This window comes from Perognathus longimembris, chromosome 1 (assembly GCF_023159225.1).
Source record: "Perognathus longimembris pacificus isolate PPM17 chromosome 1, ASM2315922v1, whole genome shotgun sequence".
Lineage (NCBI taxonomy): Eukaryota > Metazoa > Chordata > Mammalia > Rodentia > Heteromyidae > Perognathus > Perognathus longimembris.
The window spans coordinates 45,006,274-45,023,505 of NC_063161.1; the positions used below are offsets into that span (position 1 = coordinate 45,006,274).

The 17,232-nt window shown below is 45.8% G+C and overlaps 2 protein-coding genes across 11 annotated transcripts; both read left to right on the top strand.

Annotated features, from left to right (window-relative positions):
• Nucleotides 1-3,238: 3,238 nt before the first annotated feature.
• On the top strand, nucleotides 3,239-16,863 carry LOC125362606 (nascent polypeptide-associated complex subunit alpha). Of its 2 annotated transcripts, none has more exons than XM_048361427.1 (8): nucleotides 3,239-3,382; nucleotides 4,053-4,124; nucleotides 14,355-14,440; nucleotides 14,976-15,053; nucleotides 15,309-15,455; nucleotides 15,797-15,925; nucleotides 16,269-16,391; nucleotides 16,730-16,863. In XM_048361427.1, the coding sequence occupies exons 2-8, from the start codon at nucleotides 4,055-4,057 to the stop codon at nucleotides 16,742-16,744; spliced, it is 648 nt and encodes a 215-aa protein (XP_048217384.1). In that variant the 5' UTR covers nucleotides 3,239-3,382; nucleotides 4,053-4,054; the 3' UTR covers nucleotides 16,745-16,863. The 2 variants fall into 2 exon arrangements, with proteins under 2 accessions (XP_048217384.1, XP_048217388.1); XM_048361431.1 differs by having other exon boundaries at nucleotides 3,348-3,469.
• LOC125362542 (nascent polypeptide-associated complex subunit alpha, muscle-specific form-like) lies at nucleotides 4,131-14,348 on the top strand. 9 transcript variants are annotated; one of them, XM_048361385.1, is made up of 3 exons: nucleotides 4,131-10,372; nucleotides 10,529-10,589; nucleotides 10,632-14,348. In XM_048361385.1, exons 1-3 carry the CDS (start codon nucleotides 6,404-6,406, stop codon nucleotides 13,223-13,225), a joined length of 6,624 nt encoding a protein of 2,207 aa, XP_048217342.1. In that variant the 5' UTR covers nucleotides 4,131-6,403; the 3' UTR covers nucleotides 13,226-14,348. The 9 variants fall into 9 exon arrangements, with proteins under 9 accessions (XP_048217342.1, XP_048217363.1, XP_048217328.1 ...); XM_048361406.1 differs by having other exon boundaries at nucleotides 4,131-10,203; nucleotides 10,546-10,589; XM_048361371.1 differs by having other exon boundaries at nucleotides 4,131-11,146; nucleotides 11,228-14,348.
• Nucleotides 16,864-17,232: the final 369 nt, after the last annotated feature.

The window sequence follows — 17,232 nt, forward strand, 5'->3', positions numbered from 1 at the left end:
GTTGCCAAAGTAAGTGAGCAGTAATATGTCTAAAACTTCCATTTCAGCTCACAACTACTTTAGTTATAGCTTTAACTTTTTCCCTCAGTGAGCAATTGGATCAGCCTTCATAAAGTAGCAGCTTAGGAAAATTAACTAATTTCACCAATATAAAACCTATTGTGTTTGTCAAAAAACACTTTGAGGGGCTGGGGATATGGCCTAGTGGCGAGAGAGCTTGCCTCGTATGCATGAGGCCCTGGGTTCGATTCCCCAGCACCACATATACAGAAAACTGCCAGAAGTGGCGCTGTGGCTCAAGTGGCAGAGTGCTAGCCTTGAGCAAAAAAGAAGCCAGGGACAGTGCTCAGGCCATGAGTCCGAGGCCCAGGACTGGCCAAAAAGACAAAAAACAAAAAACAACACTTTGAGTCTTTCTATATATCTATTTGTATAAATTTTAAAGTTGTTTTTTTTTTCACTTTTTTGTTTTAGGGGGTAATGGGTTGTAAAAGGTCAAGATTTCTTGGCTGGTTTTACAATCTAAACAAAACTGTTCTAGTTTACATGTTGTCTTCTGGGAATTGAGAAGCAAGCTGTCAGGCTAGTGCTCTCTGTGATGCCATGAAAATTTTCCTTCGTCTTGCCTTTAACATTTTCTCCATTGTTACTATCTTTTTTGTCTTTTGCTTTGTATCAAACAGACTATAATGCAGTAACACACTGAAATGTTTTGTATTGTTTTCCTCCTCTCCTACTTTTTAAGAAAAAATATTAAAGTCTATTTTGCAAAAATCCCCATTATTTTAGTTTTAGGTGTACTATATGTTATTTAGTCTAGAGTTTTGTTTTGTTTTTTGCTGGTCCTGGGGCTTGAACTAAGGGCCTGGGTGCTGTCCCCAAGCTGCTTTTGCTCAAAGCTAGTGCCACAGCACCACTTTCAGCTTTTCCTGAGTGTTTTTTTGGGTTTTGTTTTTTTATGTGTGTATGTGTTGGTCGTGGGGCTTGAACTCTGGGCCTGGGTGTTGTCCCTGAACTCTTCAGCTCAAGGCTAATGCTCTACCACTTGAGCCACAGTACCACTTACCGTTTTCATGGACTTTCCTGCCCAGGCTGGCTTTGAATCACAATCCTCAGTTCTCAGCCTCCTGAGTAGCTAGGATTACAGGAGTGAGCCACCAGCACCCAGCTGTAATTAATTTTATGGGTTAATATTCCAGCTTTTATCCAAGGACTTTCAAATTAAAGATTCAAATACAACTAGCAACTAGACATTTATAAAACTATATAGAAGTCTAAATTGTCTCCTTTTGAAAGCATATCAGTCTTCTTACTCTCTGAGCTCTTGAGATGGATTAATGAACCTTTGTAATTTTGTGCTCAGGAGTCTGACAAATTGACTTCAGATTTCAGCCAAAGACTAGCCAGGTATGGTGGTGCATGACTGTCATTACCAACCAATCCAGAAGCTGAGAAGGGAGGATTATGAGTTTGAGACCTGTCAGAGACCCAGTAAGATCCTATTGCAAAATAAAAAACAAGTTGGGTGCTGGTGGCTCAAGCCTATAATCCTAGCTACTCAGGAAGCTGAGATCTGAGCATGACAGTTCAAACCCAGCCCAGGAAGAAAAGTCCAGAGAAAGCCAGAAGTGGCCCTGTGGCTCAAGTGGTAGCCTTGAGCAAAAGAAGTTCAAGCCCCAAGACAGGTTAAAAAAAAATGTGGGGAGAGGGGTAAATGTTAGGAGTTGGAGGTGTGGCTTAGTTGGTAGAGTGCCAGCCAATGAGTGAAAGTGTCAGGTACCAAGTTGCAGTGCCGGTTGGACCAAAAAAGAAGTCCATGTTTGCTTCCTGAAGAGAAAAGAAACATGCTCTTGACTTCCCTTTTCCCTAATTTGCCAACTCACTGATAAAGAGTGAAAACAAAGGAAAAGAATATACAAACTTCCTACTTAAATAAAAAATGGCTGGGCATCATTCTATAGTCACATCTTACTTTAGGGGAGTGGGAGTGGGAAATAATGAAGACCAACGTTCAGGAAGAATGTATATTGAAAATGCACTTTTTACAACTTGCCATAGGTTTTCAAACTTCAAATCTTAGGACAGTTTATCTTTAAATGTTATATAATAATGAAAAATAAAAACTTCTTACAAAGCTAAAAAAAGGGGGAGGGGCTGGGGATATGGCCTAGTGGGAAAAGTGCTTGCCTCGTATACATGAAGCCCTGGGTTCGATTCCCCAGCACCACATATATAGAAAACGGCCAGAGGTGGCGCTGAGGCTCAAGTGAAGCTTTTGAGTAAAAAGAAGCCAGGGAGAGTGCTCAGGCCCTGAGTTCAAGCCCCAGGTCTGGCCAGAAAAAAACTGGGACTTTTCAATACTTCCTATGAAAAACTTCATCTCCAAACCATGAAGCCAAATGCTGCTGCTGCTGCTATAGGGGTTAGTATTTTTTACATGCTACTTTTCAAGAATCCTATATAAAGTATGGGTCCTCAATTTAGGGTCCTAAAGATTTTAGAATATCTAAGAATTCTACAAAATAGGCAAAAAAAGAATTCTTTATGTGATTCTCTCCCCGCCCTCTAGGGTGGGGATTAACAGCAAAATAACTTCAACGCATCCTGTCGTCCAAAAACAAAATTGGGGCTTCGACTTTCCAATTATGTGAATGTAATCTGTGGCATTCGCTGCTTTTTTTTTTTGGGGGGGGGGGGTCGGTTGTGGGGATTGAACTCAGAGCTTGGGAGCTGTTCCTTGGCCTCTCAGTGCTCAAGGCTAGCACTCTACTTGAGCCACAGCGTGGTTTTTGAGTGGTTAGTTGGAGATAAAGAGTCTCATGGGGACTTTTCTGCGTGGGCTAGCTTTGAACCGCGCGACCCTCAGATCTCAGCCCCCTGAATAGCCAGGATTACAGGCTTCTAAGGCATGGTCTCTAAATGTGGCACACGCTGGTGGCCTTCTTACCTCAGCCTCATCAGAGCTAGGATTACAGGTGTGCACCAGCACACCGGCTGCAATCACTTAATAAGGTCTTCTTCCTGAATTAGTAGAAGGGAAATGGGGACTGAACCGCCGTGAGCACTGCGGGAGGAGCTTGGGCCTCCCGCGGGAAGGAAAGGGCGGCGGTACTCCGCGCGGGGGACGGCCATGGCCAGCACGTCCGGTTAAGAATTGTTAGCCTTATTTAGACCTCGCCCGCGTCCCGTCTCCGCCCCCACTCCCTCCCCGCGAACAACTTGACGAGTGCCCCGTTAAAGGAAGGGTCGGGCCTGGCGCTCGACCCGGAAGCAGATCAAGGTCCCGCCTCCTCCGCGCCAGCTTCCTGCTGCAGCACAGCCGTGGGTCACGCTCTCACCAGTTCTCTCTCTGCCGCCATCTTGGCTCCGCGTCCTTCGCGCAGTAAGTGCTGTCTGCGCCGCCACTCTATCCGCAGCCATCTGCCTTCCTTGAAGGCTGGGTCGCCTGGAGGACTTAAGAGTTCGGAAGGTTTGGAGGTTTTGGGAGGGGCTTCAGTGTTTCTACTTGTCTCTGGGCCTCTTGGGCAAAATGGGGTCTGCGGTTGAGAAGTAGGACATGATAAGGGCCGCGGGCGGGCTGGAGCCGAGTGGAGGCTGCTTCTGGGGTGGCTTCCTAGTCGCCGCGATGAGGTTAGGGGGAGTCATAACATTAGAACATTAGAACTCCCCTAACGCCGTTCCCATTGTGACTTAAGGCAACTTCTGCCCTCCCTTCTCTTGGAAGTGGTCCAGACAGAGTTCTGGGGCGTTAGAAGGAAAGAGGGCTCAAAGTAGGGTCTCCTGGGTCCGGAGCCGCCACACACCCCCCCGCGGGGTCGAGAACGCAGTAGGCTCAGTAATTGGAATACAACGAGCCCTGGACATTGCTACCGCGGGTGAAGTAGCTCTGTGAGAGGTGATACCGAGAGGAGATCCCTTATTCCAAGGTTGTACCCCCGGACCCTTGTGATTTGTTCTTAGCCCTTCGCAGAGATCTTAAAGGATAATTGGCTCTGGGTTGGACTGGTTGAATGTATGCCAGTCAATTCAGGCCTTCCTTTTATTCCCTTCAGAAATGCCCGGTGAAGCCACAGAAACCGTCCCTGCTACAGAGCAGGAGTTGCCACAGCCACAGGCTGAGACAGGTAGGTGCCACCCCCACTTGCTCATAATATCATTTGGTGGGTAAAAAGAGGACATAGACTTCTACTTTGCGGAGTTTCATCATTAAAGTGGTAATGACAGGGGCTGTTGCTTTACCAGGGCAAGAAAGACCAGGAAGTTAACTGCTGTCTTACAAGAACTTTAGGGGGCTGGAATAAAAATTAAGACAAGTTCTAGCTTGCTTTGTGAATTATGTCAACTGTCTCAAAAGAAGTTCTCAGGACCCTCCACCTCCAGGAAAACTGAGGGGAGAGACTTGGAGAGTCTTAACCTATTGAGACTGGATGACACATAGGCAGGCCAAGAACTGAGCTTTGGGAAGTTCAGCCAGCAAGTTGCATCAAGGTTTTAGATAGCAGGGCTTGGCATTGTGCCTTCATCACATGTCTGAGTGAGCTGGATGTGGTGGTAAATGTGTCCTACCCAGCCCCAGAGTCCTGCTAGGTCAGTGAGCTATTTCTATGTTGAAATTGTGCCTAAACCTTTGTATGGAACCCAGGATTGAAATGAGGCCTTTTTGTTTTGTTTTCTAATTAATGGGTGTAGAATTGTGTGAAAGCAAGTTTTATATTCTAGTTGAACCGTGTCTTGATAGGAAGAAAAGTAGTGGGGAAGAAATGTAAAATGGCAGTGTTACTGAGTCAGTCGTAGAGAGCTGAATGGAGGGTATCCCTAGAACTTGATTCTTTGTTTTTTTGTATGGCAAATTTGTATGTATATGTTCCACCTGTCATTCTAGGACAACTTCTATCAAGTTATTTATAGTTGAAAGTATTAAGGTTCTCCCTCCACACCTGTCTGACTTTAGCAGCTGAAGGGATTAATACAGCTGCTAGGAAAGGAAGGAGTCCTCGTTGATGCCTTAGTGAGACTGTCTCATTGAACTTAATTTTAGAAGTGTTGAAATTTAGGTTGGATTTAGAAATTCTGGTTTCCAGCTTAAAACTCTTCATAAGTATTGTTAGTACTGTTAAACATTCCTTATTAGTCTAAGCTTGTGCAGAAGGCTTATATTAAGGGAGTGACTAACTATATTGTTTCTCTAAGAAACTAGCTCAGAGAATTGGCGAAGGTGTCAACACAAGTAATTTGGACTGCATCCCATCTTTGGGTCCATTAAGAAGACAACATCCCATGTTTTAAATTCTAGTTAATATGTTTGAAAGTATTTGCACTGTGATTATGTCTTCTAGTTCTTCAGGAAAAACTAGTTCAATCGCTTCTCTTTCCCATAGTCTCATACTGTATAAGAGCTTCAGAACTACCTGGTTGAGTGAGTCATGTGGATTTGGGTGCCATGAGCTTTACCTTTTCTTTTAAACCTACCTTCCGTATTTGTCACTGTAATCTAATATTATCTTTTGAATGACAGGCATGGTATTTTTTTCCCCTCCATCAGAAAGCTTTTTGTTTGTTTTAATATAGTGTCCAATGCTGGTCCGTTTTGCTTGAATGAAATACCCACATTAAGGGGTAGGAATCTGGAATATTCTCTTACTCTTAGCTCTCTCCACTTCCAAAATAGAACTACAGGGTGGTTTAATAAGTTGGGTTAGAAATTCATAATGTGATTCCCACCCTAGTGACTAAGCGCCCTCTCTGGAGATCTAATTCATTGTGGATTCCTGAGGAAGGGAATATGAAATTCAACCCATTTGTGTGTTTTTTTCCCTTTCTGATTTTGCTAAGTAAACAAACTTCAGGAGGGTGATGGTATTGTATGAGCATGAAATTATGGGTTTTCCACAGTATTAAAAACCTGCTTTTTTCGCATTCAGCTCTAGCTCCCCACCATTATCAGTTCTCTCTTCTCTGCCTTGTTCAGTTTTCATTTCAGTTATTTCAAGACCCTTGGGTAGACAGGGTAGCACACATGTTCTTGTGGTAATTCTATTTGCTGTAAGAAAAGACTTGGGAATGCATGGAGAGTTTGTTTCAGTCTATTCCCTCTCCATTCAGGAGAGAAGGCACAACTTGAAAAGGGCAGAATGCAGGTTCCCAATCTACTCCTGGTCCTGTGCTCCTTATTTAGAGATAGTCTAAGGCTTTCTTGCCTATCTTCAAATAACTAATTTTGGTAGAACTTGGGGAATGAGAGCTAGAATGATGTACTTGGCACTTGACCAATGAAGTATGTTCGGGAAAGTTAAGTGTTGCTTGTCACCTTCCTTTGTCTAATCCTGTGTGGTGACCTTCATTCTCAGATTTAAACTACATTGTTTCCTATGAGGCATGTTGTACCAATTGGGCTGCACAACTCATGTTTTTCCCCCCCTCCCTTTATCTCCTTTTTTGCTTTTTCCCTCCAGCTGTGCTTCCTATGTCTTCAGCCTTGAATGTCACTGCTGCCTTAGGGCAGCATGGGCCTTCCCTTTCCCCTCCCTGCCCCCAGCCCCCCCAACAATGTCCTGTAGCAACTGCTAACCAGCCTTCCCCATTCCCTTCATCTAATACTGCCTCAACTCCTTTTGAAGTTCCTTTTCCCCAGCCATCCTCTGGAATGTCTATGGAAACTGCCCCTGAAACCCCAACTTTCCTGCCACACCTAATAGGGCCTCCCATCTCCCCAGCTGCATTAGCTCTGGCCTCTCCAATGATAGGTCCATCTCTGAAAGGTGCCCATTCTCCTTCAGCTCCCTTGTCTCTGGTTGCATTGGCTCCCCACTCCATTCAGAAGAGTTCAGGCTTCCCATCTAATCCTTTTAGCTCACTTTCACCCGGTACTGTAGCTAAATCAGGGTCAGTGACACCTCTGTCAGCTCCCATTGCTCCCTCAGAACCAAAAACCTCCGCTACTCAGGATCCCTCTCAGGTAATCCTTAATCCAAAAGGTACAACTCCAAATTCTCCAGGTATAGTCAGTACCATTCCTTCCCACCTTGTAACTCCTTTGGCCTCTGTTCAGTCTGGATTGACCTCCTGTGCTAAGACACTACCCACCAGTCCCCTAGCCATCACTGGTCCTCAAGTTCAAACTGTCCCCGTCTCCTCAGTTCTGACCCCACAAAGCATGTTAAGCCTCAGTCTAAAGGGACCTATCTGTGCACCTGCTCAAAAGACTATGGCTCCCAACATCCCCCCACCTTCTACCACTTTGGGCTCTCCTATAGCTGTACATCAGAGTCCTTTGGGTTCTCTTCTCCAGCCTTCAGGTCAAAGGAGTCCCAGTACTGTGTCAGATCATGCAGTGAATACCATTTCTATAGATAGTTCTTCCCTCCAGGGAGCCTCTTGCCTATCTCAGAAATGTGTGATTTCTCCCCTTCCTTCCAGAAAGGAGCTGGTTGCTGATACTATGATTCCTCTTCCAGTGGGTGTGACAGCTTCTGCTAGGGCTCAATCTGTTGACAAAGACCCCTCTATCACAACCTATAACCCTTCTGAATCCCCAGATAATGCTTTATCCCATACAGCCTCTCTCACTCTCAAAGGCTCTTCTAATACCACATGTCTTCAGCCTTTGATGACCCAGATTCCAGCTTCTTTGGGAACAGGCTTGAAAGACGCTTCTGTCTCTTCTGTTGGAACCACCCCTGTTGTGATGACTAACACTTCAATGATTTCTGTGTCACCTACTGCCTTTGAGATAGCTACTTGTGTGTCTTCTGCAAATTCATCAGGTCTCATAAGTAGTAAAGAATCAGCTTCCCCTGCCAACTTCATTCTACAGCCTGTGGTTTGTAATGAGCTTCCTACTCAGGTACCATCTACTGTGGAGGTACCAGTCTCTCCTCTGCCAGCTTCTGAAGACCTTAAAACGACTTCATTATTGGCAAACATTTCTCCAACCCAGGTAGGACTTCCTGCCAGGAAAGACCCTACTCTACTGCCTTTAGCTCTGACATCCCCTAAAATTTCTCCCTCTCTTGAAAGTACATCATCTCTGGAGGAAACTCCTGAATCCACTCCAGCAATGAAAAGTCTTTTAGGGCCTCTCCCTGTGGCCAAGTCAGCTGATTCTACTGCTTGTCTGGGTATCACCTCCCCAACCTCTATAAGCAAGACCAGTCCGAAAACTATTCCAGGTTCTACTAGTCTGCTTCTCAAAAGTTCTATTACTGCTCCAACAGTAGCTGACTTTCCTTTGGGAAGCTTTGATCCTGCAAGAACTACCAAAGTTCCCTCCACTCCTGCAACTACAGCCAGCCTTTTTCTAGAAGAAATTTCTTTAACTCCTAAAAAATATACAGCTAAGGGTACTTCAGCTGATACTACTTTATCTTCGGTTCCTCCAGCCTCTGAAAGTTGTCCTGTGGCTTTAGCCCCCCATAATGCTACCATGGCACTGACCTCTGAAATTCCCAAGTCTGTTCACTTTCCCACTCTTCTCCCCATTGAGATCGCTCCTACAGGGGCAAAGAAAGTTGATACTTCACATATGGCATTGGCACCTTTGACTTCCTCTCCTGAAGGGCATCCTAATGACTCTGTTGTTTCTGTTACTGCATCTTCCAAAGGAACTCTGACAGGCCTAGGTGACTCCCCATCTCCTGTAAGAACTAATGTGTCCTCTCAGGCTAAAATACTGCCATCCAAGAAGGGTTCTGCTGTTCCTGCTGAGAGTCTCTCATCTCTTCCTCCACTTGAGGCTTCTTTCCTTCCAGAGGCCAATCTTTCTTCTCCAGGCTATAAAGATTCACTAAACAGACATTCTTCCACTCCTCCATCCCCCAAAGGGAGCCCTACTTCCTCAATTTTGATTCCTCTCTCCCCAGAAGGAGCAATCCCATTGTCCAAAGACATACCCACTCCTTCAGCCTTGCTTCCTCCTTCTCTCAAAAAGTTATCAGACACACTTTCCCCTAAAGAGACCCTGAATTCCCTGGCTATTACTCCTCCCTTCCCCCAAAAGGTGGCAGCAATTCCATCTCCCAAAGGAGCCTCTATTTCCCCAACCAAGATTTCTCCCTTCCCCCAAAAGACACTAGCGGCTATGGCCCCTACTCCTACAGCTGAAACTCCCACCTCCGAAGGAGCCCCCACTGCCCTAGCTGAGATTCCTCCTTGCCCCCCAAAGACCCCAGAAACACTGCCCCACAAAAAGGCCGCAGCTGCCAAAGATACTCCAGAAACTCCACTTCCCAAAAAGACCCCAGCCACTGTAGCACCCAAAGAGGCCTCAGAAACCCCACCTCCCAAAAGAGCTCCAGCCACTACAGCCCCTAAAGAGGCCCCAGAAACCTCATCCCCCAAAAGGGCACCAGCTACAGCCCCTAAAGAGGCTCCAGAAACCTCATCCCCAAAAAAGGCCCCTGCTACTGTAACCCCTAAAGAAGCCCCAGAAACCTCATCCCAAAAAAAAGCATCAACTACTGCAGCCCCCAAAAAAGCCCCAGAAGCCTCATCCCAAAAAAAGGAACCAGCTATTGCAGTACGTAAAGAAACCCCAGAAACTTCATCCCCCCAAAAGGCGCCTTCTGCAGCCCCTAAAGAGGCCACAGAAACCTCATCCCAAAAAAAGGTCCCAGCCACTGCAGCCCCTAAAGAAGCCCCAGAAACCTCATCCCCAAAAAAAGCATCAGCTACTGCAGCCCCTAAAGAGGCCGCAGAAACCTCATCCCAAAAAAAGGCCCCAGCCACTGTAGCCCCTAAAGAAGCCCCAGAAACCTCATCCCCCAAAACAGCTACTGCAGCCCCCAAAAAAGCCCCAGAAGCCTCATCCCAAAAAAAGGAACCAGCTACTGCAATACCTAAAGAAGCCTCAGAAACTTCATTCCCCCAAAAGCTGCCTTCAGCCCCTAAAGAGGCCCCGGAAACCTCACCCAAAAAAAAGGCACCAGGTACTACAGCCCCCCAAAAAGCCCCAGAAGCATCATCCCCCAAAAAGGAACCAGCTACTGCAGTACCTAAAGAAACCCCAGAAACCTCATCCCATAAAAAGGCACCAGGTACTGCATCCCCCAAAGAGGCCCCAGAAACCTCATCCCCCAAAAAGGCACCAGCTACTCTAGCCCCTAAAGAGGCCCCAGAAACCTCACCCCCCAAAAAGGCACAAGCTACTGCAGCCCCCAAAGAGGCCCCAGAAACCTCATCCCCCAAAAAGGCACCAGCTACTGCAGCCCCAAAAGAGACCCCACCCCATAAAAAGGTACCAGCTACTGCAGCCCCCAAAGAGACCCCACCCCATAAAAAGGCACCAGCTACTGCAGCCCCCAAAGAGACCCCAGAGACTCCACCCCATAAAAAGGTAGCCCCTAAAGAGGCACCAGAAACCTCACCCCCAAAAAAGGTACCAGGTACTGCAGCCCCCCAAAAAGCCCCAGAAGCCTCATTCCCCCAAAAGGTGCCTTCAGCCCTTAAAGAGGCCCCAGAAGCCCCACCCCATAAAAAGGCACCACTTACTGTAGCCCCCAAAGAGGCCTCAGAAACCCTGTTCCATAAAAAGGGACCAGCTACTGTAGTCCCCAAAGAGGCCCCAGAAACCTCACCCCCAAAAAAGGCACCAGGTACTAAAGCCCCAGAAGCCTCATCCCCAAAAAAAGAACCAGGTACTGCAGCCCCCAAAGAGGCTCCAGAAACCCCACCCCCAACGAAGGCACCAGGTACTGCAGCCCCCAAAGAGGCTCCAGAAACCCCACCCCCAAAAAAGGCCAAGGTAACAGCCCCCAAAAGAGCTTCAGGAACCCCAACCCAGAAAAAGGTCCCAGCTACAACTCCTAAAGAGACCCCAGAAACTGCACTCCCAAAGGCCTCAGCTACCACAACCCCCAAAGAGACCCCAGAAACCCCGCCCCGCAAAAGGGCACCAGCCTCTGCAGTCCCTAAAGAAACCCCAGAAATCTCATCCTCCAAAAAGGCTCCAAAAGCATTGTCTCCCAAAAGGGCTCCTGCTGCTGCAGCTCCCAAAGAGGCCCCAGAAACCCCACCCCAAAATAAGGCTCCAGCTGCAGCCTCCCAGGAGGACACTGCAGCTCCCAAAGAAGCTCCAGAAGCCCCATCCTCCAAAAAGGCCCCAAAAGCTTTGTCTCCCAAAAAGGCTCCTGCCACTCAAACTTCCAAAGAAGTCTCAGAAATGACACTCCAAAAAAGTACCCTAGCCATTGTAGCCCCTAAAGAAGCCCTAGAAACTCTGTCCCCAAAAAAGCCCCCAGCAGCCCCCAAAGAGGCCCCAGAAAGGTCATCTCTCAAAAAGACCCCACCTTCTCAAAAGGTCCCAGCCACTGCAGCTCCTATAGAAGCCCCAGAAAATGTATCTCCAAAAAAGGCCCCAGAAACACCATCTCCCAAAAAGGTGCCTGCTACTGCAGCCCCCAAAGAGGCCTCAGAAACTCCATCCCCCAAAAAGGCTTCTGCTGCTGCAGCCCCCAAAGAAGCCCCAGAAACTTCATCTCTCAAAAAGACCCCACCCTCTAAAAGGGTCCCAGTCACTGCTGTCTCCGTAGAGGCCCATGAAACCCCATTGCCCAAAAGTCCCCCAGCCACTGCAGCCACCAAAGAGCTCCTAGAAACACTATCTTCCCAAAAGATTCCTAAAGACACTAAAAAAAAAACACCTTCTAAAAAGGCCCCAGCCATTGTATCCCCCAAAGAAGCCCCAGAAACCTCACCCCCAAAAAAGGGCCCTGTCCCTGTAGTCCCCAAAGAAATCCCAGGAACCTCACCTCAAAAAAAGGCTCCTGCCACTGCAGCTCCCAAAATGGAGTCAGAAACCTTATCTCCCAAAAAGGCATCAGAAATGTCATCCTCTAAAAAGATTGCTACCCCCAACAAGGCTTCAGAAACCCTACCCCCTAAGAAGGTTCCAGCCAGTGCAACCCCCAAAGAGGCAGAAGAAATCCCACCCCCTAAAAGGGCCCCAGAAGTTTTAGCTTCCCATAAAAAGGCCCTTGCCACTGCAGCCCCCAAAGAGGCCCCAGAAGTTTCAGCTCCCAAGGTGGCCTCCATTTCCCCACCGGAGACACTTCCCTACCTAGAAAAGGCCTCGGCCACCCTACCCACCAAAGGGGTCCCCATTGAGATGTCCCCTCACAAGGCCTCAGCAACTGCAGCCCCCAAAGGGATCAGCAGTGACCCAATTATGACTCCTTCCCAACAGAAGGCCAGAGCAACTGCAGCCCCCCAGGAAACTTCAGCATCTATTAAAGGCACTCCAACTGCCCCAGTTGTTACTCCTCCCTCCCCAAAAGAGGCTCCAGCATCCCCGTCTCCTCAAGGTACCCCCACTGTCCAAGCTGGGACTCCTTCCCCTCTTAAAACCCTTTCTCACAAAGAGGCTGCATCCTCAGAGTCCTCCATTCTCTCAGCCATTGCTCCTCCCTTACCCAAAGGTTCCCCTATTCCCCCAAAGTCAGTCACTTGTACCATGGGTGATGCTGCCCTTCAGGCATCTGAAGAGCTCCTAACAAAGAAAGGTCCTATATCTCTCAAAGGAGGAGTACCTTTTGGCCCAGCTCCAGAAAGTGCTGCCGGCATCACTGCTCCTGCTCAGAAAGGCTCTGGAGGAGCCAAGAAGAATTCTACTTCACCTCCTAAGTGCTCAGATCCCTCAACTAAGAATGAAACTAAAGAACCCCTTTCTGCAGTGGCTCCAGCCTCTCAAGTGACAGTCCCCGTTCAGAAAGATTCTTCAAAGACTGCAAAAACCTACCCTATTTGTCCTGCAAAAGGCAAAGATTCTTTGGATCCTCCAAAAGGTCCCTTGTCTGCTAGTTCTGAGACATCTACCCTTCCAGCAGCAGTTGCCCCTAAGAATGTCCTTCCTAAAGCAGGGTCAACATCTGTCTCTCCAGAACCCACTCCACAGGTCCCTCTGTCTCTTGCTCCTTCCCCAGTTCCCCCTCTGCTTCCTAAACAGCCATTTCTTCCATCCTCACCTGGACTGGTGCTGGAATTGCCCTCTAAGCCCCCAGCCCCTGCTGATGAGGATGAGCTGCCGCCTCTGATTCCCCCGGAACCGGTCTCTGGGGGAGTGCCTTTCCAGCCGATCCTCGTCAACATGCCCACCCCCAAACCTGCTGGGATCCCTGCCCCAACCCCCTCTGCCAAGCAGCCTGTTTTGAAGAACAACAAGGGTATTTGCCTTGGTTTGCCGTGTGCATGGTGTGTCGCCCACACCCCTCTTGGGGCTACCCACCAGTACTAACCATAGGATGCGCCGCTTTGTCCAGTGTATCTGCTTGAGTTTGGACATAGTACATAGAATGATAGTTTTAAAGTGCAAAAGCCCTAGGAATGTGAAATTAAATCTTGGTTTTCATCATCTCAGATAGTGTATGTCTTGTACAATAATGTCCAGACTGAGGTCTAGATTTATCCTTTTAACCTAACTGATCTGACTTGAAAGCCAAGATCTACCAAATCTTTAATTTGCTCTAATCCTTACCACATCACTAACTTTGTCCCTGGGCCTGGGATTTACTAAACTATTGGGGAATCTAGAGTTAATACTTTTATTTCTTTTTACTTAAACATAGTAATGACCAGTTGCCCAGGGATGCCCTTTCCTTAAAAATGTAAAGGTCTGTTTTTTCTCACCTGAAAATGGTGCTGGTGTATGCTTTATGCCCCTCCCGTTCCCCTGTAGTATCTGTTGATGCTTGGCCTTCCAATTGTGAAACATAACTTATGTTTGGAAGAAATTGTGGGAGTCACACGACAGTGACTAGTGGAGAAGATGACTATTTGAACTGGACATAATTGAGAATCTTCCAGTGATTGTGTGATTCAATTGCTAGTGTGATTAGTCTGAAAGGGGGCCAGTGTGTATACAACTGCTTCTGACCTCCTCTGACCCAGTTTAAAAGATGAGGAAAAGCGCCACTGCCTGTTTTCCCTCTGCACTGTGATATTTATTGATTTGTTTACTTAATTATATCTAGATGTATCTTTTGGCCATAACTTTTCTGGGGATGGTTAGAGTATAAAGTAAATTTTACTCACTATAGAGTAAATTTTGAAATTAAAAGAGGGCTCGGTATGTGTACCAAGAAATGAACACCTTAAGGAAAAAAAGCAGTTACATAGATAAGCTGTTGGGCTAAGTCTTGTGACTGTCCCTCATTTCTGAGGCTAGGTCTTTAATGCATACCATTGGTTTATGACCTAAGTTGGAGACTGTAAAGTTGGCTTCAAGAAGCCATTTAGTTTACACTTAACTTTGTAAGGCCTAGCATAAAGCAATGCACTCTACTCTAGGCAGACCAGTATAAGATATCTTAAAGTCCTTAAAACCTCTGCTATATAAAAATAGTAAAAGTTGCTTGTCGTCTTAGGGTCTGGAACAGAATCTGACAGTGATGAATCAGTACCAGAACTCGAGGAACAAGACTCCACACAAGCAGCCACACAACAAGCCCAAGTAGGTATTCTCTTTGTTTGGTTGTTTTGTTTTTTTGTTTTTTTTTCCCCCAGTCCTGGGGCTTGAACTCAGGGCCTGAAGCACTGTCCCTGGCTTGTTTTTGCTCAAGGGTAGCACTCTGCCACTTGAGCCGCAGCGCCACTTCTGGCTTTTTCTATATATGTGGTGCTGAGGAATCGAACCCAGGGAGGGCTTCATGTATACGAGACACTTTGCCACTAGGCCATATTCCCAGCCCCCCAAGTAGGTATTCTCTTATGCTGAATAATTGCATCAAAATAAACCACCAGAAACACCAGATGCAGGCCTATATTTCAATACCTCGTGAGTATGAGGCAAGAGGATTTTAAGTTCAAAGCCAGCATGGGCTCCATAGGAGCAAGACTGCTGCAAAAGGAAGAACTAGAGAGCCAAAGTTGACCAGAGGTAGCTTTTGTATTTGGAATTTGGAATCTTTATAAAAGAAAACCACATGGGAGATTGTGATATACAGATGTTTGGTTTCATTTAACTTAGAGCTCTTCTATCTTTTTAGCTGGCAGCAGCAGCAGAAATTGATGAAGAACCAGTCAGTAAAGCAAAACAGAGTCGGAGTGAAAAGAAGGCACGAAAGGTAAGATAAGTTACACAGAAACTGGAAGCTGGTGATGAGCATGTCTGCTGTGATCCTGACCATTTAGGAGGCCAAGATCTGAGGGTCCTGGTTCAAAGCTAGTCCAGGTAGACAAATACATGAGACTTATATCTCCAGGTAAATAGCAAAAATCCAGAAGTAGAAGGTCTATAGTAGAAATCTTGGATTATTATTATGTTCCTTGTTTTCTAAGACTTCCTTCAAAAATTAAAAGCTTGGTGTCCTATTTTGTAGGCTATGTCCAAACTGGGTCTTCGACAAGTTACAGGTGTCACTAGAGTCACTATCCGGAAATCTAAGAATATCCTCTTTGTCATCACAAAACCAGATGTCTACAAGAGCCCAGCTTCAGATACCTACATAGTTTTTGGGGAAGCTAAGGTAAAAAAGTAAAGCTTTCTTGGGTATTGATCCAAACCAGCCCTATTGATATTATCTTGTAAATGAGTTATTTTGTGCACTATTGATGTTTAGCAGCTTTGTTTACAGTTAGGATAACTGAAAATCTCCAGATATTACCAAATACCCCTTGGGGAATGTATGTAATCACCCCTAGATGAGACTCTAAACCCAAGTTACTTTCTATAGTGAGAGTCTAAACGAGGGCAGCTTACAACTATGGAGAAAAATACCTGAAATTTTGAGTTTTGAAAAAGTATGCATGATTTCTTCTTAATGTACTGAAAACTGATCTCACATGAATGTATTTTTTTGTCCTGTAGATTGAGGACTTATCTCAGCAAGCACAGTTAGCAGCTGCTGAGAAATTCAAAGTTCAAGGTGAAGCTGTCTCAAACATTCAAGAAAACACACAGACTCCAACTGTACAAGAGGAGAGTGAAGAGGAAGAGGTATACCAGGAACTCTTGTAAAGTCTTTCTGTATGGCAAAATGTTTATTTTAGCCCGAAGCTGATGGCTTGTGTCTGAAATTCTGGTTACTTGGGCTGTGATGAGAATTGTTTCAAAGCCAGCCTGGTCAGGAAAGCCCATGAGACCCTTGGCTCCAGTTTACCACCAAAAAGTCAGAGGTGGAGGTATGGCTCAAGTGGTAGAGCTCCAGCCTTGAGCAGAAAAGGCCAAGTGAGAGTATTAGGCCCTGAGTTCAACCCTCTCAGTACTGGCACAGAAAAATAGTTTCAAGCACCCCCCAGAATTATATGGTTTTGGTTTATATGAAGAACTCCTCTTTTAGGTTGATGAAACCGGTGTGGAAGTTAAGGACATAGAATTGGTCATGTCACAAGCAAATGTATCAAGAGCAAAGGCAGTCCGAGCCCTGAAGAATAATAGTAATGATATTGTAAATGCTATAATGGTAAGTCTTCTTGTTTTTGTTTATTGAGTCTATCTCAGCTTAGATGTCCTAAAACTTGGTATGTATTGTATTCTGAGGGAGTATTTAACATTTGATCTTCCTGCCTCTGCCTTCAAGTATTAGGTTTTATAAGCATGCACCAACACAGCTAGTTACTATATCTAAATCTAATTTACTCCTTAGCTTCTGCCCTGGCTAATAATTAATGACTTTATTTTCTCTGTGTGATAATACCTAAATTAGAAACCTCTTTCCAAAGCCTACTTTTAGTAGCTTTAGGTTTTAATGACCACAATTCTCACTTTGTAACTATTTCTAATTGTGTTTTTCTTTTTCAGGAGTTAACAATGTAACCATATGAAAACAAGGACCCTTATTTTGTGTGTCTGTGTTTCAAGAGGGTAACTGAAGCTTGGTTTGAAATTTGTACTGTTTCTATCATTAATAAAGTTATGGCTTCTTGTTGGATGAACTTGATGTTTGATCTATTCCCCAAAAGTAATGTCAATGAAAAGCTATCTCATGAAGAGCAGATTTTTGACCATACTGCAACATTAGGCATGATTAACTGGAGATTAAAAAAATCCCTCAGATCTCACCCATATGAGTGGTAGGATTGCAGGCGTGAGCCATTGGCACTCAGCTCAGGTAGACATTGTGGTTTATAACTAAATATCAAAATTGTCTTTGAAATCTTAGTTCAGAAATGTATTCCTAAGCCAGGCGCTGGTGGCTCATATCTGTAATCCTATCTACCCAGAAGGCTGAGATCTGAGGATCCCAGTTCAAAGCCTGGGCAGGAAAGTCCATGAGACTCTTATCTCTAACCACTAGAAACCCT

Bases quoted from the DNA above. Each gene is read 5' to 3' on its own strand.
- LOC125362542 (XM_048361366.1), top strand. From the start codon at position 6,404: ATGTTTTTCCCCCCCTCCCTTTATCTCCTTTTTTGCTTTTTCCCTCCA. The intron at 10,590-10,631 runs GTACTAAAGCCC...AAAAAGAACCAG, and splicing joins ACCCCCAAAAAAGGCACCAG to GTACTGCAGCCCCCAAAGAG.
- LOC125362606 (XM_048361427.1), top strand. From the start codon at position 4,055: ATGCCCGGTGAAGCCACAGAAACCGTCCCTGCTACAGAGCAGGAGTTG. The intron at 14,441-14,975 runs GTAGGTATTCTC...CTATCTTTTTAG, and splicing joins CAGCCACACAACAAGCCCAA to CTGGCAGCAGCAGCAGAAAT. The intron at 15,054-15,308 runs GTAAGATAAGTT...CCTATTTTGTAG, and splicing joins GTGAAAAGAAGGCACGAAAG to GCTATGTCCAAACTGGGTCT.